Genomic DNA, 23,687 nt, shown 5'->3' with positions numbered 1-23,687 from the left:
TTTAGGGCAACAGTTGGGAGAAATGATCACCCGAGCCCGATCTCAAAGGCAGGAATGGAGATGGTTGTGGCCCAGCCCTACCACCAAGAACGGAGAAGGGTTGTGGGCGGTGATGGTAGACTATTTGGCGAACGCGTGGGCCACAAGTTAAGAATGGTGAGGTACTCGAAAGGGAAAGTTAAGAATGGCGGGGTGGTGGGGTAGACATAGAGGGAAGATGGTTGGAAAGACAAACTAGTTAGCAAGGCAAATGGTGGTAGAAGCGGCCAACAACCGAAACATGGGAGTTGGTTCGTCGGGCAGGGTTAAAGGCGGCGGCGGTGGTGCTCAATCCTTGCTAGTGGCCACAACCTAGGGAGAATAAATGGAGAAGGAGGCAGAGCTTAGGAGTAGTTCATCGACAATAAGAAGTACTCTATCCATTTCAAAATATAAGGCGTTGTTTGACCCTGTGCGATCTTCAAAGCCAAACTTTGACCACCAGTATCTCTTATATTATAATTATTCATAGCAATAACCATAGAAAAGTATTTAAAAATACGAATCTATTGATAGCACTTTTGAATCACAAAACTTACATACTGCTAGACTAATTGTCAGTCAAAGGTTACATAGTTTGAATATTAAAATGCGCGTGCACCTTATAAAAATAAATAGACTGACAGATGCGGTGGAGAGAAAAAAGAGATCACAAAGTACCGGTGAAGGTCACAAAGTACAATATTTCCTTTCTTTATTTTGATTTTGCAAATAACCTACGAAGTTCATAGCTAACGATTCAACACCTCCCAAATAGGCAGAGGAGACATGTTTATGGTTAGGATTAATATTCCGCACTTCACATAACAAATTAATCTAGCACTCTAGCTGAAACGGGACAACCCGTACGCCATGAACAAATTCCTTTAGGACTGTCCTTGAGAGATTTGTGAGTTACTCTTCTCTATCAACAAACTGGTTGTGTACTACATGTTAGTGTTACCTAGACACATACATGACTATCCGATTAGGTAAAAAAAAAATTGAATATGTGAAATACAACTCGAATTTAAGATGTCCAATTTTACAAAAGAATTTGAACACGAGTATCCAAATAACATTGGTGTGTGATGTGTTGCTACTCCACAGCCTAAGCTGCAGGTGAATGCCGATGTTGCATGGTTCCAAGCAAGAAGAACGGTCGCGTAGGTGATCAAGTTTTCGTCTCATTCAGCTTACAAAAACTTGGAAGAGCATAAGATCTGCTGGTCAGATTTAAAACGTCTGCTACGCAATCGAAGCAGGAACGAGCATTGACTGAAGCTACGTTCAGGACGCATCATCTAGTGTTAATCAAGTGGAGCTGTGAAATATGAAGAAAAGAATTGACAAAAAAGCAAAACTATTATGCTCTCGTTGAGAGTCGAACTCAAGACCTCCCGCTTACTAAACGGGTGCTCTAACCAACTGAGCTACGAGAGCTAGCTGTTTAGTAACATTCTAAAGTATTTACAAATTAGGTAGCTACGAATGTGCTCGCCTACTCGTGTTTAGTGTCCCCTTCGTACCGAGAAGTCTGATTCGCCCATGCGCGCGCCAAGCGTTGCTCGTGCCCCCTTCAGCCACCCACTTTTCAATTTTGAAATTTTTTCTAAAATGCTTTTAACTTTTCTAAGCAACTTTTCTCATTAATTTTTTCGAAAAACTTATCTTGATATTTTTTTAAAAAAAAACTTTGCAAAAAAGAAAAGTTGCGGACAATTTTTTTCAAAAAAAGGAAGTTGTGAGTTATTATACTATAGCAAGCACCCGTGAAATGGCATAGTCCCCTTCATCCCCCAACATCCTTCTTGTTTCTCGTCAGCCCATGCATAGCACTTGCCGGCATTGAACATATAGTTTGAAGCTTGCAATGGGTGTTACGGTCGAGATACTTTAAGTGACAAATCTCCGGAAAAGCTCAATTCGGGGTTGGAAAGAAAACTTTTGTTGAATTTGAGATATGCTTCGCATGTATTTGCTGAGCTTTTAAGTTTAGACATGGGATTTGTTGATCTAAGTTGAATCAAAAAGTTGAAAAAATGTCCCTTTGTTGGTCGAGACATGTATATAATATCAGTTAATCCCTCTAGCAACAAAGTAAGTGGCCTCTTAAAACTTTGACTATTTGACACCATTTTGAATATTTAGATAAAACGTGTAGACATAATATTGTTTTTTTTTTGTCTCAAAAGCATGTTCATTATATTATTACAATTTACTCGGTTAGAAATGCAATACAATAAAACTGGTGGCTAAACGTTGTACTTTGAAGACTGTATCAATACCCAGAATGTCACTTATGCGTGACTAGAAAGCCAGAAATTTCTTATCATCCCATATATGTTACAAATGAACTAAATCGTTCAATCTCATACTAACCCATGGGCCAGAACTAGATGTTTGAATGAGTATATGCCATTTTCTCCTTGGTCAGTGGATAGCGAAACTTAGATTTAGTTTAAACATTAGGCCTTCATTTTTCCAATCCAGCGTTTGCATGCCAGGGCGCTGCCCTTTCGTGGCACGTTCCTGCTCCTGTTGAACATCGCTCACCCTCGAGACGCCCCCAGCCCTACAACCCTATGAAGCTAAGAGTGTGGGCCTCGTTCGTGAAATTTTTTTGACGTAAAATATGTATAAGTTTTGGGCATTGATTTCCCTCATAGATAGTTTAACAGTGAACACTTGTCAAGTAGGAAAAAATATATATAGGCTATATTTGGGGTTAGTGTTTCAGGTGTAGGTCTTTGTCACCAGAGCTTGATCTTGTTAGGAAGAATGAGCATCACTAATGGAATGAGACACGGTGACATGATGCTGGTCACAATAATAAGGAGGATGGTTGCCAGCAGGGGCGGATTTATAGGGGGCTAAGTGGACTTAAATCTCCCTACCGACTAAAATGCCATTAAACGAAAAAAGCGATGGAGGAGAGAGAGGATAAAGAAGGAAGAAGAAATGTGAGAGGAGAAAGAAACTGAGAGCCTCTACACTGGTTGACAGCGACGGTGAATAATATGAAAATCGTATGTGATGAAGTTAGGAAGGGCGAGGTGAGGGTGTTGATGCCTGGGAAAATGCGATAGAACGAGCAACAATATAATGGTAACTCTTAGGCTAATGGTAATTATAAGTGATGACAATTTAATATATGTGGAAGAGATTGATGACAGAGGCACGAGAAGATGACGAAGAAGGATAAAGAAGGAAGAAGAAATGTGAGAGGAGAAAGAAACTGAGAGCCCCTACACTGGTTGACAGCGACGGTGAATAATATGAAAATCGTATGTGATGAAGTTAGGAAGGGCGAGGTGAGGGTGTTGATGCCTGGGAAAATGCGATAGAACGAGCAACAACATAATGGTAACTCTTAGGCTAATGATAATTATAAGTGATGACAATTTAATATATGTGGAAGAGATTGATGACAGAGGCACGAGAAGATGACCAAGAAGGGGCATGTGCCCTTTCGAAAGAGGTGGAGGAGGGATATTTGACTAGTTCAATTTGTTATTTATCAACATTGCGCTTCACCCATTAGCACACCAAAACAAAACTGCAACCAACTCGAGGGGGTTTCTGCAAAACCACCGCCTTCCTCCATAAGCAAGAGCTCCCGTTGTTCACCCAATACCCAGCCTCCCACGGCCACATAGCCACCCACACTTCTCTCCCTCTCCCTCCTCCCTCGTGTCGGTGTCTCCCTCTCTCTCCCCTGCTCCCACCCGCCGCAAAACCCTAGCCCTAAACGTCTAACCCGCCGATCGCCGCGGCCGCCGCCGTCCTCCTGCTATCGCGAGCACCGGTTGGCCCCCCCGGCTCGGCCAAGAATCCCGCGGCCCCGGCTGCGCCGCCATGAACATGGACGCGTACGAGCGGCTCACCGCCGAGACCAGGCGCCGCGGCTCGTGCTTCGGTGAGCCAAAGATCCGATTTTTCCTTGGGATTTTGAGGATTTCGTGTTTGTGTATGGAATTTTTAGGATTATTGCGGGGAGGTTTTGATGAGGTTTTGTACTTTTGTGCGGCCGGCAGATGCCCTGATCGGGCTGGAGGAGGTCGACGGGAGCGACGACGAGGGGGAGGAGCGTGCGGCGGCGGGTGTGGTGGACGAATTGCCGTGTCCGTTCTGCGGCGAGGAGTTCGACGTGGTCGGGCTGTGCTGCCACATCGACGACGAGCACCACGCGGAGGCCAGTGCCGGGGTAATTTGATCTCAGCCCTTGGAGAAGGATGCAATTTTCAGTCGTTTCTAGGAGCTCTTCTAGCTGCAAACATTAAGTTGATTGTTGTTTTGTAGGACATGTTGAGATTTTTATTCCTGTAGTTTATGAGGAATGCCTGCGTCTTTGAGGCGATTTTAGCTCTGAAGATTCGATTTTTCTTGTAAAGCTAAGATTAGGGTGCTGCTGCTTGCATACAAAGTGTGCTTGAGCTGCTTTTATTTATGGAGCTAGATGTTAGTTGCAAAGATGGGATTTTGGCGTGTAAGGTGCATCTGCTCATATATCATTGCATGTTTCAGCTGCTTTTAGTTCTGGAGCTAAGATTTTAGCTTCAAAGACAGATTTTTGGGGTGTGTAAGTTGTGTCTGCTTGCGTACCAAGCGTGCTATGCTGCTTTTAGTCGTGGAGCTAAGATTTTACTTGCGAAGATGGGGTTTTCTGGGTGCACAAGATGCTTATGCTTATATAACAAGCTTTTTTGGGTTGGTTTTAGCTGTTAAGATTTAAGTTGTGTAAGTTGCTTCTGCTCATATACCAAGTGTGTTTGAGCTGCCTTTAGTTCCCAATTTATGATTTTAGTTGCAAAGACGTGATTCGGGTTTTCAAGTTGATTCTGCATGTAGAAAGAGTGTTTGAGCTGTTTCTTGTTATTAAGCTAAGATTTTAGCTGCTAAGATGGGTTTTTTTTTGGGGAGGGTAAGGTGTTTCCGCTCATATGCATGGTGTGCTTACAATGTTATGGTTTCAGTTGCAAAGATGGGATTTTTGGGGCATCTAAGGTGCTTCTGCTCGTGTGCATGGTGTATTAGCTTGTGTCAGTTGTCTTTAGCTGTAATTTTTTTTCCCCTAGTTTGATTCTACCATGAATGTACAGTTCATTTGGTTACAACTTATAATATTAACTCAATCTCCTTTGCTGTGCTATTTCAGGCATTTCTAGTGGTTCATGATGTTGTGTTTGTGTGATTGGGTCAATATTGCATTCAAGGTGGTTCTTTTGTTTCAAAATTCATGTGTTTAGTTGTAGGATCAGTTGTTATGTCTTCATTAGCCAAAAGTTTAACCCTTTTGTAGTTTTTTTGTAGGACTTTTTTTGTTTTTTATATGATATTTTCATCCAAAATATTTGTGCTTTAAGTTACTGACTGGTTAGGTGCTTAATGTTCCCTGTTTTTATGAGGAAGCGCTTTCTTTCATGTGTTTTGGATGTTATGTCTCCATTAATTTATTAGCGGATACCAATATTTCATTTTTGGTTGCTAAGAATTGATTAAAGATCTTATTATTCCAAAAGAGGTTGGGAAATTTACGGCTTCTCAACGTTTGTGGCGATATATTGATCTATGTTCTTAAGGAAAGATGTACTTGTGTGGTTTTAGATATTTTAGTTGCAAGCTTGGGTTTTTAACCCATAGTGCCACAGCATGGGAATATTTTATGTGATTTTTGGGGAGTGCTGTTGTGTTTAAGATTCGGTGGGAGTTTTGCACTAGGGTTTTAGTCATAATGGCGGGCATTTTGGGGGCAATTAAGTGCTTCTACTATATTGTTAATGTAAATTAGCTGATTTTCCTTGTTGAGATTAGAGTATTCCTTGGGCTATGCATGTGCTGGTCATATAGTTAAAACTTCTCTTCATATCTCCATTGTGAAGATATATTTGATGCCTTAAGTGATGCTTGATGCGATGCTCATGTGGTTGATATGATAGAATACATGTATGGTGTAGTTTTGTGTCTCATTTTTAGTTGGGCAGATAAATTATATGTTCTAATTGGTTACAACTTAACGGTCAGAAGTTTCAGCTACTTTTGGTAAATGTTTGTGCATTTCATCATTGGGTATTTTATATTGTCTTGAAATACTATGAACATAACAAACTAATGGATAAAAAACAGAGCCACCTTCCAACTCGGAGTCATAGGTTTATAATAATAAAATATTAGATCATTAATTGAAAATCCAGTTGCACAAAATGTTGTATGCTTTCTACAGAAGTGTGGTTTGGGACAATGTTGCTCACTTGACAGTGGGTGATATCAAGATCCAAGAATCAAGACCAAAGGCCACTATCCTACCGTGCGCAAAGCTTTGAAGGTTGCACATGGTATACATGGTAGCATTGTTGAGTTTTAAAAGTGGTGTAAATAAGAGGCTTTTGAGGCTTGAGGGGTCAAGCGTTTAAGTGTTTCACAATGTTGGGCTTGATTCTCATAGTTTGGGAAATTTTAGGTTAACCCGTATTTTAATAAAAGCCTATTTATTGCTTTTCCAAATAGTTTTCTAGCCCAAAATAGGACAAGATGTGCAGTGCCCGCTATTTGCCAATTTCGGCTATGTTTTATAGTGGACCACTAGGCACTAGCACTGCACTACGGTTATATTGGTTGTAGCTGTGATTGTGTGCATTTGGTTACCATTTAGTGCTTGGGCAATTAAACTGCAGTAACATTGCTATAGGAGAAAATTGATGATTTAGCACATGTAAAGATTTCTTCTGCTATAGTGTATCTGTTCAGAACCCTGATACGGTCTTGTAGTTTTTGCGGCTTCGCGGCAAGGTCAAAAAATAGCTATAGCTAGCTATTTAGAACCCTGTTTCCTAGTATCTGGAAATGATCTATTTACTCCCTGTGGGTGTTTATGGAAGTTCTTCATGTGTTTCAATTTCCCATTTATTCAGCTTGGGATAACCCAATACATGCTAGTTATTGGAATACCTAGTGGTCTGAAGACTGTTGATGGCAGCATTAATTGTGTAGTGTGTCTTTGAATGGGTATGCTTTAGAAAATTTTGGTCATCCTGTGGTGCTCTGTTATATGCAATCTTTCGGTGGTTGTCATGTTTCTTTGTGGAGCTAGGGTTCTCATTTGTTTTCTTTGCTGCAACTGCACAAGTATCATTTTCATGTGAACGACTGAGGCTATACAATCTGCTATTTGTACAAGATCGCAATTGCGGTATTCCCATTTTGTGGAGGTTAAGCTCAATTCATGTACAGTCCTACAACTGTCCGTTCACACCTCTTGTGCCCATTTGAACCCCAATCCAGGTAGCTGTACATCTTTTTGGTAGTAGGGAAGTTATTAAAACCGTAATCTAAACTTATTCTTGTCTGATTTTTTGCTTAAAAGATTATTTCAAAAGAGTGGCAGTTCTTACTTTAAATTTCTGTATTTCACTCAGTTGAATGTGGCAAAAGTATTCTTTGCCCTGTTTCTTGCTCCCTGTGTTGTATAGTCCAGGCAATAGAAACACATTTTCTTTGAAATATACCACAAGTTCTTACAATTTTCGGCAGTTTACTTTAATTTCTTTTCATTCTTTCAGGTATGCCCAATTTGTACAGATAGGGTTGGGATGAATTTGGTTGGGCACATCAAGTCACAGCATCCAGGTTTCTTGAAGGTATCATTACTTTGGACATCATCATCAGTCAATTAATTCCAATTGTATCAATAGATGGCCATTCATGACTAATTTCTGGAAATTAGATCAAGTTTTCATTACTTGACTCCCTTTACTGAAATTCACGTGCAGGATAAGTGGAGAAACCGGCGAGATTCCTCTGAGTCGCATTATTCAACACTTGCCTTATTGAAGAAAGATCTACATGAGAGGAACCTGCAGCCCCTTTTTGGTGGATTTTCGCGTGCCACCTCAATCAGCACAGTACCTGATCCTTTACTGTCCTCTTTTGTTGGTAACTTCTTTGAAGTAGAATTGCCAAAGGATGCTGAGAAAGAGTCCTTAGACGAAACAGACGAGGAAAGTGCTTCGTTTGAGCAGAAAGCAGCAGAGAGGTACCAAAAATTTGTCCACCTGCAACATAGTTCATTCACTTATGTTTGTTGAGGGGAAATGAGTCCAATTTGAAATTATTTATGTTAATGTTGGTTGGTCATAACATAGAAATAAGTCGAGTTTGTGGAACCCTGAACATACGGCCGGTGTTAAGCCACAGGTAGTAGAAAACATCCAGGTTTTGGTGCCGGTTCCAATTATGCTCATGATAATTCCTAGTGAGTAATGAATTGATGAGCGAGGACAGTTCATAAAATTGCTTAGACATGGTTGAATATATATGATAAATTGTGATGTTGTATGAACATATTTCCTTTTACCGATGACTGAATCTATGCCGTGCATTATGATGCACTGACATTGCTTTGTTATTTGCCAGCGCTGATGAGCCTCTCCTCCCTGAGGTTAAGGAGGAGCGAACTAGGAGGAGCCAATTTGTGCAGGGGCTCGTCTTGTCCCTGATGTTTGATGACATCTTGTGAAGAATAACTCAAAAATTGATTGAGAAGACAGCTCTTGCTACCAGCAAACAGACCTTACACCGAGGGCAAGCTCATGAGTGCACCTAGACATTGGTGTATATGTACACCTAGTACTCATATTATGTACATATATTGGTACTTAAACAATAGAATCAATGCTTGTACTTCAAATTGTTCAACCTACTTCCTGCAACAATAACCCGCGCAATCGCTGGTATTGTGACATCGATTCTAAATCGCGTACCAAAGTTTATCTAGTGAAATATTATAATATTAGATTTATAGTATAAGCTAATCTTTCAAGAGTTTGCATTCCTAATACCATTAGGAACACACATTACCATTGAATGAACCAATCTCTTTTACCATGTTATAAATACCCATGCTCTATCGCAATATTTTTACCTCTAGTTTCACAGCCATCAACCAAAGGTGCTCTTTTTTCTATTGGGTAATTTCCATTTGCACAAAGCTTAAGAAAACTTCGACCGCCAATAATGTGCATAGTATATCATAACCGTTTTCATAAAAGCAACCTATATATGTATTCATACAGTATTATTGGTACAACTCCAAAGCCTAAGTTATACCTAAATATGGTAAATATTGCCTAGTATAACACGAAGATTACTGAGTTGTAAAATACCTTTCTTTGTATCTGTGAAATGTGGCCCCTAGCCTCAAAATTATCGTAACATTGGATGGCATTTTTTAATTTGTATCTCTTTTGTCATGTACTAAGCTCATTCTCACATATATTTGCACATATTAGACAACTAAGACTTGGTTGTGTCTAGACTTGAAATGGCAATTAAAAAATAGTTCGCTGATGTTTTTTTTCTCGGTAATCTTGATTTTTTCTGTGTAGATTCTCAATGGACGTGAAATTCAATCAAGTACAAATTATATTTCTGAGAAAATACACTTCCTCAAAAAATTACAACACCAGAATTCTGCTTCTACTAGCAAACCTGTCACCTGCATATTTGCAAACACACGGAAACATACAACAGACAGGCAGCAGTTACATCATGCTAATCCAATGGCTAGTAATGCACATGTAACACAAACTAAACGTCTATGGTAGCATCACACGATAAACACTCCACATTATCTACTAGAGAACATAGCTTTGTACAGCCCAAAACTGCATTATGCAGGGCCTATGTGCTTACTAGCAGTTGTTGCCGTGAGCTGATCCTGGAAACGTCGACCAGCTGGGTCCCTGCTCATGCTCAGCGCACGAGGGCTGCGCTGCCACCGTCAGCCATGCCGGTGCAGCAGCAGGCGCCATTTGATGGAGTTGAGGAAGGTGATGTGGTGGTTCATGGTTGAGTTGAGCAGAGGTTGAAGCCCCTGAAGGGTCCCCAAACATCCTACTCGCCAACTGCAAAAACAAATGCGTGGCCGTGAGCTAAATAAGCCTGGTGATGCTATTTTTCAGGTTTTTGTAGGCACTGAATCTGAGCAAAGCGTCCTGGCAGAAATGGATATGCAAAGACCCCGGGGCGAGTTGTCATAATTGCATCACCTCAACTGGGTCAGGAGAGTCTTGTGGACCTTGGGGATTTTGTTGCCAATCAAGCCCGATAAAAGGCGAAACCATTTGCTGCTGACCAAGCTCTGGAATTCCTTGATCTGTGAAGTTTCAAAATCATTGTATCAGAATAACAGTTTAAAGTTTAAAATTCGTTTGAACAGAATAACTACTGCAGAAAACATTTGGGAAAGGAAGAGATAAGAGGGAACAAATACCAACAAGTACCTTGGTATTTGTTTTTGAAACTAAAGTACCTTGGTAAAAATGTGTGGTTAGATTAAGGGGAACGGTGCTCATGGGATAGTAGTTTGCATTTGGATAACTTGGCCCAGTTACATTGTTGATTGCATCGTGAGCAATATTTTCAGCTGGTCCAGTTCCTTGAAAATTTAAACACAAATAAGACCATCGAGCATAGCGAGGAATGTAAGAGCAGTCAGAACTAGCTCAAATCCCAATAACCTTGATATGCCGCAAGGTGATCAGCATAAAAAATTGGCTGTGATGTGCCCACAGCTAGAACAGATGGGCAAACAGCAACACCTGTGCTTGAATAAATTGGCTCAGGAATATTGCCTTTCATTACATAATTGGATGGAATGTCCTGCAGTTTGCTGTACGCATGATTTTTCAACTTATTCACTGAAGCCTGAAACCAAAAACAGTGCATCTTCTTATCATCAAAAGTTCAAGGCATTGATGAACACCTACACGGTCACAAAAACCGGCATAATGTTGATGAGTTCCGAGTGTACCTTCTGAAGTGGGTTAAATTCATCACATGTAATGTAATTGCCACGACATCTTGCTCCAACAAGATCATGCACGCAATTGAAGAAGAGCACTACATTCCCATCTTCAGTATGATACGCTTTGAGCTCATGGCTGTCTTCGAGAATGCACTCCCTAGCATGCCCTATCATCTTGAACCAAGACTTGCCCTTCTTTTTCATCTGAAGGATCTGCATGCCAAGAAACCAAGACAACATCACACAAACCAAACAGATAGCTACAAAACAAGGACTAACGAGATTGCATGTGTTCTTTACTTTAAAAAGCTCGTTGGAATCCTTGTTCAAGGCCTTCAAGAAGTCCTGCACTGTGCAGATATTTGCTTCCTTAAGCCTCTTGTGGTAAGCTCCATCTTTGGCAATCTCCTCTAAGCGATACACGTCATCATATAATCTTGGAGGGTTACTCTTCTCGTTTGCTGCAACAAAGAAGCAATTTTCATCGATAAGACTTGGTCATACCATATCCAATAACAATAGGAAACCTGACCAAAAAAAAAAAAAAAAATCTGACTCATACGTTCATTTCTGCGATCCTTAACCTCCACAGGCTCCATGATGGCTTCCCAAACCCGACCAGCGGTATTTTTGCTCTTGCAAACTCTTGCTGCCATGATGATCTTCTTCCTGCATGACCCTTCCTTGAAGTGGATCTGGCTGAGTTCTACCTCTCCATTGATCAACCGCACAGTCCCCAGCACAAGCCCTTGCTCATTTCGACCTAGCACTATGTGCTTGTCAAACTCCTCTTCTGTCCAGTTGTCCCGGCATTTGTTGTAGAAGCTGCCATGGAGAACCAAGATCTCAATTTCCGCTTTGGAGAGCGGACCAGTTGTGATCATCTTGTCACCTTCAAACACTGCAACTTTGATAGCTGCGTTGTTCTCATCTGTTATGTCCTTATTGGTGTAAATAGGTGGCTTCAAAACGTTTAGAAAACGCAGCCGAATGCTTGTGTTTGATCCATTGGCAGCAGCATCCTCCTGGTTTGGCTCTAATCTGAAACACCGACAAGAATGACAATTCGAGTTTGTGACAAAGGACGTAGCACATAGATATATTCTGTTAGCATTTTATGAATTTAACACACGCATACTTCTTTGTTCCCTACATAGCAACATGAAATGTATGCTGTAAACAATTTATCTGGGGAAGCTCATAAGCTAAATGCATACAAGGCAATGTATAGAAATGTGACTAGACAACAAGCAAAGTGAAACACACATACTACATTTCAGGCTGGGATAAATTGTTGATTTCTTACTTGGTGTGTTGATCAGCACGGCGATTGGAACACAGTTGCGTCAGTTGTCTCTGCAATTTTTATACTTCAGTGTTATTACGAGTTCAAAAGAACATCAACTGGATTCCTCGGAAAGGAATCAACATGCACGGAAGTTATTCTGGAGAAGATAAGCTAACCACTTCATGCCGGAGACCCTCAACCTGCCCCTGCAAATTTTCCAGTTTGCTCTCAACCTGCCCCTGCAAAGTTTCCAGTTTGCTCTCAACCAGCCCCTGCAAAGTTTCCAGTTTGCTGTGACCATGAAAACAAAAGGGAGAAAAAAACAAACTCAGATGAGTTTCAGAAAATATTGCAAAAGAATGTGCACGGATGAAAAAAAAAAAACAAATATAGAAACTAATGATAAAGGTAAGAATATAAGTTCTGAACCTGGCAATAGTTGCAGGATGGAGTTCCAGTAAAACAGTGACAACACTTTGCAAATAATTTTATAGAGAGAAAAAGGAGCTGCAAGTTCACCTAAAGAGGAGTGAGATTTCACATGGAAAAAGAAGTACCTCCGTTCTTTTTTATTTGTCATTTTAGCCTTGTGCACGGGTATTAAGAAAGTTACCACGTGTCCCTATTTCCCTATTAAAAGTGTAATGTTTAAATTAGTTTCTCTCCAACCACCCAAGGGCCCTCGGTGTCACCTCCCAGGGCAACACGAGGGCAACCCAGGCCATCACCAAACCACCCCTTCGACCTGCCATCTCCTGTCGCCACCACTGTTGTCGGCTGGCTGACGACGGAGGATACCAGCGGGGGAGTCAAAGCTAGCTTCCCCGTGTCCTTCCTTCCTTCATTCCTTTCTCCTTTTCTTTTTTTCCTTAGATCTGAGGCTCCATGGCTGGTTCCATATGGATGAGCAGTTCTGGTGGGGAGGCCAACACATCAGACTTGCTCGATGAAGATGATGATTGGTAGCTGGATTTGTGTATCCAGTTGGTTTTTCCACGTGACCTCATTTACGCACTGATGGGGAGCTCCAAGGTCCTGGTGGTGAAAACAATGGCGGTGGCGTCGCTGCTGAATGCTCGGTAGCAAGGGGTCACCGATGGAGAGCCCAATGTTGTACCTGCCTTGCCTTCACTACCGCCTTCTTCGTCGGTGACGGCCGGATCCTCTTCGGTGCCGGATCTCGCATCGACGATCCGGATCTAAGGGATCATGCGCAGTGGTGGCCTGTCTCCATGGGTGGCGGTGGTCGAGCGTTCGCCATCGCGCACATCCAAATCGATACCATCGCGCCATCCAGATCGAGTCTGCTCATCGTCGTCCGCTTCGCTGTGCCCAGGGTGCTTGTCAAGTAGATCTGCGCGCGTAGCCCCTTCCTGCACGCCGTCTTCGCATGTTGTGCCGGCGGTGATGCTTGGGTTGTAGGGGACGCTGCTCGGTGAGGTGCGTGGGAGGTCGACTCTTTTGTGGTGGTGGCCGGATGTTTGTGGCCCACTGCCAGGATCCTCGTGATGGTGATTCATGGGATATTTGCGGTAGTTGGCCAGATCCACTCAGCTTCGGTCTACTCTGAGTGGTGTTTTGCTGCAAGCAGCTTTTGGTAGTTGATGCGTAGTTCCGGTGGGTGGGGGGCTGAGCGGCGCTCGTCACCGTTTCTGGCCTCCTTGGGCCGATTCGGCTCCTCTAGCTTTTTGGCCCCCTTCGTCCTGGTTAGGTGCTGGAGCACCGGGCGAAAGCCCTGATCGGTGCTGGCGACGCCCTAGGGAGTTGTTCTCTCCTTGAAAGCGGTGTTGTGGTGCCTTCCTACATTCTCTAGAAGGTTCTTCGGGTGAAAATCTAGTTCCGGTTTTCCGGATGGGCGACGGCGATGCCTTTGGCATCGTGCCTTGCTTAGGGCATTGTCTGGGAGTTCCTCCCCTGCGTTTCCGAGTGGAGGTCGACTTAGGCCTGGCCTTGGTCTGTTCTGCGGCGTTGTTAGCCTAGTTTAGCTAGGTAGCTGGTTAGGTGATACATTGCTCTGGGCCTAGTTTAGCTAGGTAGCTGATTTTGTACTTAGTTTTTCCCTTAATTAACCGAGGTGGCTGTGTGCGTCTTAGCTATACAGAGGTTAAGGGCGAACTCTTGTGCAGTTGTATCATCTTGATGTAGATGAAAGCTTCCACTAAAAAAAATGATGACCAATGAACAAAAGAATTGAGTCTTGGAAAATGACATAGTGGATTATAGCTATGTCTCTTCTTAGGATCATATAAGAACAAATAAAAAAGGACAATTTGCAACTCCTAAAAGGACAAATAAAAAATAACAGAGGGAGTACAAATGAAACATAGGAAACATTACAACTATTTGATCCCACACTTGGTTGATTACATCATTTTATCAGGAAAACATGTCAGAAAATCGAAAACCAAATACACAACTCTTCTACGTATTCTCAAAAAAGAAAAGAGTGATGCTACCAATTTATAAGAGATGTGCTTCTCAAGCAGGGCCCATAACAACCTACACAGAAAAATTACGCTCTCACAAAAAAAAAAAAATCTACACACAATATTTTAGGCTGGCCGTGGTACTACTAATGTACAAGATAAAAGCCTGATTCCTGTCGGTTCCCAAAATAGTATGGTTATAAGAGAGAGAGGACATTAACAACAGGGGTGGAAAAATCTTACCTAGAAATCATGTCATTGCACCCGCGAAAGGCATGATCGACATATCCCTGAAACTGTGAAATTGCAGGACAAATGAAATCAGGTGCGCGGAGGCGTAAAGTATGTGAGAAAGAGACAAAAAGTGGGAGCAAGAAAGACATGATCTTGGTCGCCTGGATCTCTACATGTTGAGAAGTGTTGTGGGTCTATGATACTTGGCTAAATCTAGACCGGTTTCCAGTACATGGAGGTAAACCAAAATCTGGTACAGGCTAGTTACTGGTAAAATTGTACCATTAAAAGATTTCAAAGCAAGAAACTAATGACGAGGAGACGGTACCAAAGGTGGTAATTACTCAAATTAAACAAGAAACACTAGTTCTTGGAATGGGGAGGGGTCGGAGATTGAGCTCACCATGCTGCCGATTTGGGAGATGCTGGCCGGCACCGTGGTCCTCACGCTCCTGCGCGCAGCCACACGAACGGATTCAAGAAATGCAGGGGTTCCAAGAATCAGCGAGCAGATGTGGGAGTGGGAGGAGCACTCACACTCGCACCGTGAAGAGCACCACGAGCAGGGTGTGCCGCAGTCTCCGGCTCCTCGGCGATGCCGCCTCGCCGCCGAGTCCGACCGGAACCGCCAGCTTCATGCGCTTCGCCGCCGGCTGCTGAACCATCTCTCTCTCCCTCTCCGTCTCACTCTGCCTCCCTTGTCCCTCTCTCTCCACCCGTGGACCGTGTTTGTATAGAGGTAGGGGGCGGCACTCGGAGGCATCTTATAGTCGCGCCGATCAGTGTCGCCAGGGCAGGGGGCGGACACGCGTCAGGCGAAAGCGCGTGGATGTCATCCATCCCGGCCGTGGCCGCAGCTCCGGGTGGTCGGCGGAATCGTGCGTGCTTTCTCTCGGAGGCCAGGGAGACTGGAGAGATGATGCTGGCGGAATCTTTCTTAGGCTACGTCCGACGGTTTTCTTTCGCGAAAGAAAATTCGATCCGTTTCGTTTCTTTTAGCTTCCAACAGTTTTTCTTCACAATTTTCTTCACAACGAGATTTTTAGAGTTATTTTTTTCAAAATGAAATTCTTTTCTTTTCCTTCACGATTTCTCTCGAAAGAAAGTTGTTAGAGATAAGAGAAAATAAAAAGAATAAAAACGGAGAAGAGAATCGAGAAGGAAACGAAATGAAGAGAATATAGTTGGAGATGGCCTTACCGAAAGAACGAAGGGGGAGATGAACCGCCACGAGTGTGCGATGAATTTAGGGTGGGATTGGTTGTGTGTATGGATCTAACTGATATGGATTCTATGTATAGGTCGATGGAATTAGTTTGAGTAAAGTTATATTTGTTGTGTGTATAAGATTTTACTCGTATAGATTGTATATGTAAATTGAGTGTTTGGTTGGTTATATTTTTCTGAACATGCTGAGGTGAGTTTCTATTTAATTGATTAAATTTAATATTATATGAGTAGATGTATAGTTGAGATTGTGATTGATTGTTAGTATAAAATTAATTTTGTGATACTGATAAGTGGATCCGTCTGTACGAGTAGATGTAGGAGTTTGTATTTATTGGATCAGGCTACGGATATATATTTGTATCTATCGAATCAGACTAAAATAATATAGACGAGAAACCAAACACATTTCTCCTTAATACTATACACATGCATCCAGATAAGATTCATCTATACAGCCAACTAATCATTACAGATTGATCGATTCCATGTTAGTTTCGAGTTTAAGTTTGTCTCGCATAGAAATTTTTAGAGCTTATTTGGAACGCGGTAGTTTCACCACGTTTTATTTTACAAAAATCTCGTTCCAAATAGCATAATTCATGAAGGAATTCAGAAAAAAAAAATCCCCGCCTCAAATTATAGCATATCTCATTGGCTACGAAGGGCTAGGTTTTTTTTTTTTAATCTTCTTGGCTAGTTTATCTCATTGTGAGCCTAGTTTTGCTCGAAATCCAACTCAAATTATGGCATATCTTTCTACAGAGTACAAATAGGCATGATGGCTCTCCAGATGCATTAACTGTATTTTTTTTGAGGATATTGTTCTTTATCATTTGACTCATAAAACAGTAACTATTAATGTTACCTAAGAATGTCGTGACACTATTTTTTAATTGTTACTTAAGAATGTTGTGCCACTGTTTTCTATGCAGATGTTTGGTTGATTGCCGCAACCGGAGCTCGCCACACTTTCTAAGACATGTGGCCCATACATTTTTTTGCTCAATTTTGCCACAATTATGGCAACCATTTTCTTCGTGGTCACACTTTCGGTGGCGTGCCATAATTTGTATAAACTTAATTATGCCAACTTAAGGCATAAACTAATTTTCCTTACCCATTGTACAACAAATATATAGTCGCAATGGGTGCAATTTACTTCAATAATAATGCTCCGCATATTGCCCTTCTCTTCAGATGTGTAATAGTTTTGTCTTCTCTTCCACCTCTGTCATCGTAAATCGTAACGGATTTGCTATTTATGTGTCATCTACTCCATCCGTTTAAAAATAATAAGCGTATTTTTTTTGAAAATTAAATTTTGTGTAATTGACTAACATTTAACTAAATTATAAGAATATATAGTGTATAAAATTATACTACTAGATTCATAATTCAAAATAATTTCATATTATATAGGTTTTGTAATTATGATATATTTGTGAGAAAATCTTAGTCAAAATCTAACTTTGAAGATCGAGAAAAAAAAATGTGTACTATTTCTAAATAGAGGGAGTACTTTGTGTTCTTTAAGATCATGTTTGGCAGAACTCTGTTTCTTAAATTTATCTTAGATCTGGTGTTTCTATGTGAATATAAAGTAGTTTAAGTATATATTTTTAGTCTAGAATGTAAACAAGATAATTCATATAAACACTTTCAATGTACACTTAGTTCTAACTCTACGAATTTCTGAGCTACATGTACTTTACTCTAAAAATATTTGGATCTAGAGATATACCAAATAGGCTCTAAATCTAGTCATATTTTCCTGTTTATTAGATTTGCTTGGAGGCTCGCAAGTTGTTTGACTGGATGATGATTAATAGAAGAAATATCTTATTCATGCTTGGGGAAAAAATAAGCCACCTTACAAATAGACAATCCCAGTGGTGCTGGTTCTTATCATTTAACATGAAGGGCACGTTGGTTCTATTTGTTAGAGAGAGATAATAAATTGTGCCATCTTGGACTCAAGATCTAGACATCTGATACCGTATTAAGTTACTATGCGACAACCAGTTGACCACAAAAGTCTGAACTAAAAGAAAAATGTAGACAGATCACTAATACTTCGATGCTATAAAAGACCAGTAAATGATGTGTTCGGACAATTGTTTCGACCCAGGACCAAAGCTTTTGGTCACATATAACATTTTGATGTGACCAAATACTGTGGGAACCAAACTACACACTAGGTGTGGATCCACTTATGTTCATATGGTGCACATGATATCAGTTAAATTGTTATTTTCAGTGATTTATCATATTTAGCAGCTCATATGATACTTTTAACCTAACAAGTAAGATACTCAAATTTCTAACAGATCAATTTAGGACATCTGATTATTTTTTTCAAAGTCCGCCACTACTATATAGTACAGACCCATCCAAAACATACTCAGCAGAGAAAACGAAGAGGGAGGGAAAGGAGCGAATGGCTCTGCGGAGGAAAAGACCCATCTTCCATGGATTGTGAGCGGCCATGCATCTGCATATATACCGAATGCAGATATAACAGCTTTGAGGCCGGTCAGGAACGGTAGCCGTGGGGCAGGAGAAATTGCACGCATAGTGGGGGGAAATGCAGGATGCAGCACGAACTTCGCCTTTTTCTTCAGAAAAAAAAAGGTTACCACTGTCTGAAACTAATCATGTACACGGTGTCTAAAGGCACACAGAAGAAGTCCAGGCAAGAGCCTGGATAAACCCCCTCTTCGTTTCAGAGAAGATGCGAGGATAACAACCTGAAAATACAGCGATATGTCTCTGGTGTTTCGTGCCATTATCCCTACATCTTCTCAGACTTCTCCTTCCTTCTCTGACGAGGAACCAAACAAGTTTTATATCATTTTCGTGTATCTTAAACTACGAATTTCGCGCGTCGCGTTACATCCTTTAGAGCCCAGGTCTCGGTCTTGAACTCCTCTCTTCACGCGTCGAAATCGCAGGGCGGGGTGAGATAAATCTCTACGCGTCCATGGATTACTACTGTTCCTTCTTGGAGAGTCATCGTCGGTCGCTTTCTTCTGCATGAGCCCATCGTAATTAGCAAGTGGCTAGTTATATATGCATCGCAATTAGCAAGTGACATCAATAATTGGCAGAAGATAAATCCAAGGACATCAATTATCAGTGATATTCATGTAGACGAAGACAAATAGCAAAAGTGAACAAAAGCAGACAAGTTTCATGTGGCTTCACGCTCCATTGGCAAGCAAATATATTCCGAATATTTCAGGTTATAAGATTCCTGGCTGCTACATAAATCAAATTAAATAAGAATAAAAAAGCTCCTCGCGCGGTTATAAAAGGAGGCTTCACGCAACAGAAGGAATCATCAGACCACACACCAACCACCAACCATCGAGCATCATTCAGAGAAGCGCGAGAACGTTCATAGCACTTCCCCTCTCACATGTAGTAGTAGTCCATCTTGTAAAATAGTTATATTGAAGTAAAGAATTGTGCCACTAATTCTCCGTGTGTAAGTAAGTGTTTGAGGTTCTTGAAAGGAAAAACTATTTGCAAGCTATGCTTGTGGAAATGAAATAGTATTGTCTTTGAAAAGCGTTTGGTCTTCTAGTTTGTTTATATGGGATGAGTTTTTATGCTATGTATCTGTCGGTGACATAGGAATCAGGGGTCCTCGAGTCCCGAGGCCAGATCAGTAGTATGTGGCGCCCTTCTGCGGGGATCATCTCCCCGAGGCGCGAGAAGACTAAATCCCGGGAGAGGGTGCTTGGGGCCATAAACAGTAGTCATCGAGTACCCGAGTTCCTCGATGACCATAGAAGACCAAATGCCAGGAAGAGAGTGCTTGAGGCTGCGAATAGTATCCCCGATGATCAGAAAAGTCAAGTACCGGGAAGGGGGTGCTCGGGGCTGCGAACAATGGCCCCCGAGCACCTGAGTCCCCCGAGGACCCAAGGGAAGTCAGTTCCGGAAGAGAGTGCTCGGGGCCGTAAACAGTGGCCCCTGAGCACTCGATTCCCCAAGGACCCGAACAGCCAATTCTGGGAGAGAGTGCTCGGGGCCGTGAACAGTGGCCCCCGAGCACTCGGTTCCCCGAGGATCCGAACAGCCAATTCCGGGAGAGAGTGCTCGGGGCCGTGAACAGTAGTCCCCCGAGCACTCGGTTCCCCGAGGATCCGAACAGCCAATTCCGGGAGAGAGTGCTCGGGGCCCTGAACAGTGGCCCCTGAAAGGGCCGTGAACAGTTCCCCGAGGACCAAGAAAGGGCATATCCGGGAGAGAGTGCTCGGGGCTGTGAACAGTGGCCCCTGAGCACTCGGTTCCCCGGGCGCTTAAGAAGTTCTTCGCCGGTGGTCCCCACAGAGGTCCAGCCGTGAGGTGTCAACCAGTGAAAGGCCCGATGCTGCATTTAAGAGGGCGCGTGGCCTGTCACCTCCAACTGCTCCCCCACGCATGCTGTCAGTCTCTGCCACGGCCTGGCAGGGAGGCGTGGAGACATTTAATGCACGGGTTCCATCGCGGGACATCCGGTGCGCCTCGGGATAACATCACGAAGCCCAAGGCGCCCCGCCTGCCGCTCTGCTGTGTCAGACTCGCTCTGACCGAGCGGGCACGCCGGGCTGCTCGGTGGCTGCCCGTGGGCCCTTCCCGCGGCCCCCGTTGAAAAACGGCATGATGACCTACAAGACCGGACGGGGGTGCGTTTTCAACCCTCCCCGTCACTTCACACAGCAGCCCATGATGGTTGCTTTCCATTTATGGCACCTCGGAACTCGCGCCATCCCTTTCTGGGCACGCTACCGCCCCGACGAGTATTTAAGGCGGGGCGGGCTCCCCGGAGAAGGGAGAGAAAAAAAAAAGACTAGTGGAGACAAGTTAGTTGAAGTACGGCTGAAGACCCGATTGAACCTTCGGTAGCCGGCGACAAGCACAGAAGTTCAGATCACCGAAGAACAAGGAGCCCGAAGCTCTAGGCTAGACAAATATTCTTGTAACCCAGCAATACCTCTGAGAGACATTCTCAGAGCATTTATAGCATACACACAGGAGTAGGGTGTTACGCTCAGTGCGGCCCGAACCTGTCTAAAAACCTCCTGAGCATTTACTTCTTCTGCATCCGGTCATTCCATTGCACCTGCATCGCATTTACGCCCATTTACTTCACCCGCAAAAAAGATTCAGAATTATCCCCCCAGCCGAATCTCAAAGGGGTCCCTTCGGATCCCTGCTTGAGGAGTTCACCCTCTGATAGTACCCTATAGGAGAAACCTCTTCATTAATTCTCAGGTAATCTCTGCATTTAGCGTGACCATAATAGGCTGAGGAGAACTATGTATCCGTAGAGAAGTGTATCCTTTGGGTGGAATTACCTGAGGTGATAATAAACTTATCACATATGTTCATGATTAGGGATATCCAGACAAAATTTGCTACTTCTAAAACAAACTAACGATAAGAATGATGAGTATCGAGTAAGATTGTTACAACTGTTATACAATCGACTGAATTGTTGGTTTCGTCAACCTGCAAAGTTCCTGAATAGAAAAAGTATTAATAAATAGTGTTTTGTGAATAGTATCCACGAATTTTTAATTAAGGATAATTTAATCCAATGTTACACTAATTGAAAGCAAAGCCTGACAAAGAAAAATTTAATTCGAAAGCGATGTAAGAGGGTGAATAGTGGTAAATAGTGTGTGAATAGTGCTCAAATAGTAAAGTGCTCAGACCGTCGTATTAGAAGAATTCACGGTAGAAATTCATATTTTGAACAGTAACATAGTATTTTGAATAGTAAATAGCACTGAATTTTGCGTTCTGAATTTTTTTTGTTGATTCTAGTATATTTTTGTGTCTGAATATCTGAATATTGGTATCAGAGCTAGGTCATCATTGAAAATTTAAAATATCTGAGTTTAGAATTTAGTATAGGAAAGAATGTCAATACAAATGATAATATTAATATTAGGTGCAGATTCAATTCCTCCGAAGAATATAGTTGGTATTCTTCTCATAGCCTGTTAAATCTAATTGTTGACTTGTTGCAAAAATTTTATATAACTTAGGAAAAAAGATAAGACGACTTGAACTTAAAATTAGAAAGATTATACAAAGAACATATGCAGTTAGAAGAAAAATATTCCCTCATACATAATGAAATAAATTCAGCCTTACAAGTCTCAGGAGAAAACAAGGCTGAGCAAAATAAATTTAGTCAAAATAGTGATTATATTAAAGAAGAAGTTGCCTTGCTATATAAGAAATTATAATTTTTGTTGATTATAGATAAATTATCCGATAAGAAAGAAGTTATAAAGGCATTAGAAGAATCAAAATCGTTGGAGTGAGATATAGTTAATATCAAAAGGCTTTTGGAAGAAGTCAAGACCTTGGTTCTTTCTTAAATATATGTATAACCAAGCTTTAAAAGAAACATGAAAATATTTAGCTGACCTTGTTAGTTTTTCTAATTATGAATCACCTAAAGAAGGCTCTAAAGTAATAATAAGGTAAAATAATACTATTATCCAATTATTGATTCAGATTTTGAATATAATTAATACTGAAGAAAGTAGCAAAGAGATCGTATTAGCTTCGTCTGAAATAGTCGCATCCACTAAGACTATAAATTCACAAATAATAAGGTAAAATAATACTATTATCCAATTATTGATTCAGATTTTGAATATAATTAATACTGAAGAAAGTAGCAAAGAGATCGTATTAGCTTCGTCTGAAATAGTCGCATCCACTAAGACTATAAATTCACAAAGATGGATATATCTAAAAGCAGATCACTCTAGTTAGTAAACCAAGATGCAAGACCCTTAACTCTAATGGATAGAATGAAAGGTAAAAGTGAGGACATCAATAATCTAGAAGAAGTTATAGATTTAGATTTAGACCTTGAAAGATATTAGAATGATACCATAAGAAAAATAAAGCTACAACAGTTTTATCAAATGGGTATGTTTGAAAGTAGAAATGGTTTATACAGGATACTAAAGAAGTAGAATTAAGTATTTTGGCACAACCCGTAGAATTGAGAGTGGTAACTAATCAAATTGAAAATGATTTAAGATATTCAGATTATAAATATATTCACCAAGGAATGTATATCATAGGAATTAAGGGTATTATGACAAGGAAGAAATTAGTAATAAAGGTTCTGATAACATTATTAGATAAGAGATGAGATACAATAAATAAGGCCATATTAGGATTCTTTGAAGGAGATATGAATGATAATAGATTAATAACTTATATAGCTCCAGACTTGATGATGCCTATAAAAAATGAGTTGTGGTTTCTAGGCCAAAGGATACGAAGAATTCAAAAGAACAAATTTGTTAGTAAGCATAGAATTCATAGGAAGATTGACTAATAAAACTAGAACTAGATATAAAATGAATGTGAACGATGTAATTGAAAGCATGCAGAATAAACTTTACAAGTCCTTTAAAGATAGGCTCTAAAGAAAGAGCAGGAGAAGAATGGAATATAAGTGAGTTAATAGAAAATAAGACTTTAAAACAACTTGAGAATTATATAAGTTACTAAAATAGTAAAGGAGATACTAATATTAGATTCATAAATTGTAAGTCAAGAGCTTTGGATGATTTAGACTCTGAACAAGATAGTGAAGATAATAAGTGGCATATTATATCTGAATGTATGAAAAAACCATATTTATATACCAAAATTAATTATT

At 41.2% G+C, this 23,687-nt stretch overlaps 2 protein-coding genes and 1 non-coding gene across 3 annotated transcripts; 1 reads left to right on the top strand and 2 right to left on the bottom strand.

Moving 5' to 3' along the window:
• Nucleotides 1-1,387: 1,387 nt before the first annotated feature.
• Nucleotides 1,388-1,461, bottom strand: TRNAT-AGU (transfer RNA threonine (anticodon AGU)). Its single transcript has one exon. It is a non-coding gene; the product is annotated as a tRNA-Thr (tRNA).
• Nucleotides 1,462-3,643: 2,182 nt separating this feature from the next.
• On the top strand, nt 3,644-8,820 carry LOC133905093 (protein DEHYDRATION-INDUCED 19 homolog 2-like). Its single transcript, XM_062346800.1, has 5 exons — nt 3,644-3,937; nt 4,056-4,225; nt 7,578-7,655; nt 7,788-8,050; nt 8,431-8,820. The coding sequence occupies exons 1-5, from the start codon at nt 3,877-3,879 to the stop codon at nt 8,531-8,533; spliced, it is 675 nt and encodes a 224-aa protein (XP_062202784.1). The 5' UTR covers nt 3,644-3,876; the 3' UTR covers nt 8,534-8,820.
• A 600-nt stretch (nt 8,821-9,420) lies between these two features.
• On the bottom strand, nt 9,421-15,683 carry LOC133904739 (calmodulin-binding protein 60 F-like). Its single transcript, XM_062346254.1, has 12 exons — nt 15,308-15,683; nt 15,174-15,222; nt 14,780-14,832; nt 12,287-12,401; nt 12,129-12,178; nt 11,385-11,863; nt 11,123-11,283; nt 10,829-11,035; nt 10,536-10,722; nt 10,328-10,453; nt 10,065-10,171; nt 9,421-9,920 (listed from the first exon to the last, which is right to left on the bottom strand). The coding sequence occupies exons 1-12, from the start codon at nt 15,433-15,435 to the stop codon at nt 9,708-9,710; spliced, it is 1,875 nt and encodes a 624-aa protein (XP_062202238.1). The 5' UTR covers nt 15,436-15,683; the 3' UTR covers nt 9,421-9,707.
• Between the last annotated feature and the right edge of the window lie 8,004 nt (nt 15,684-23,687).

This window comes from Phragmites australis, chromosome 22 (assembly GCF_958298935.1).
Source record: "Phragmites australis chromosome 22, lpPhrAust1.1, whole genome shotgun sequence".
Taxonomy (NCBI): domain Eukaryota; kingdom Viridiplantae; phylum Streptophyta; class Magnoliopsida; order Poales; family Poaceae; genus Phragmites; species Phragmites australis.
This window is presented reverse-complemented; position numbering and strand designations above follow the sequence as displayed.

Coding starts and splice junctions, on each gene's coding strand:
- LOC133905093 (XM_062346800.1), top strand. CDS start 3,877: ATGAACATGGACGCGTACGAGCGGCTCACCGCCGAGACCAGGCGCCGC. Junction 3,938..4,055: donor GCGCCGCGGCTCGTGCTTCG/GTGAGCCAAAGA, acceptor TGCGGCCGGCAG/ATGCCCTGATCGGGCTGGAG. Junction 8,051..8,430: donor GAGCAGAAAGCAGCAGAGAG/GTACCAAAAATT, acceptor GTTATTTGCCAG/CGCTGATGAGCCTCTCCTCC.
- LOC133904739 (XM_062346254.1), bottom strand. CDS start 15,435: ATGGTTCAGCAGCCGGCGGCGAAGCGCATGAAGCTGGCGGTTCCGGTC. Junction 10,723..10,828: donor AATTTAACCCACTTCAGAAG/GTACACTCGGAA, acceptor TTTTGGTTTCAG/GCTTCAGTGAATAAGTTGAA. Junction 10,454..10,535: donor TCACCTTGCGGCATATCAAG/GTTATTGGGATT, acceptor TAAATTTTCAAG/GAACTGGACCAGCTGAAAAT.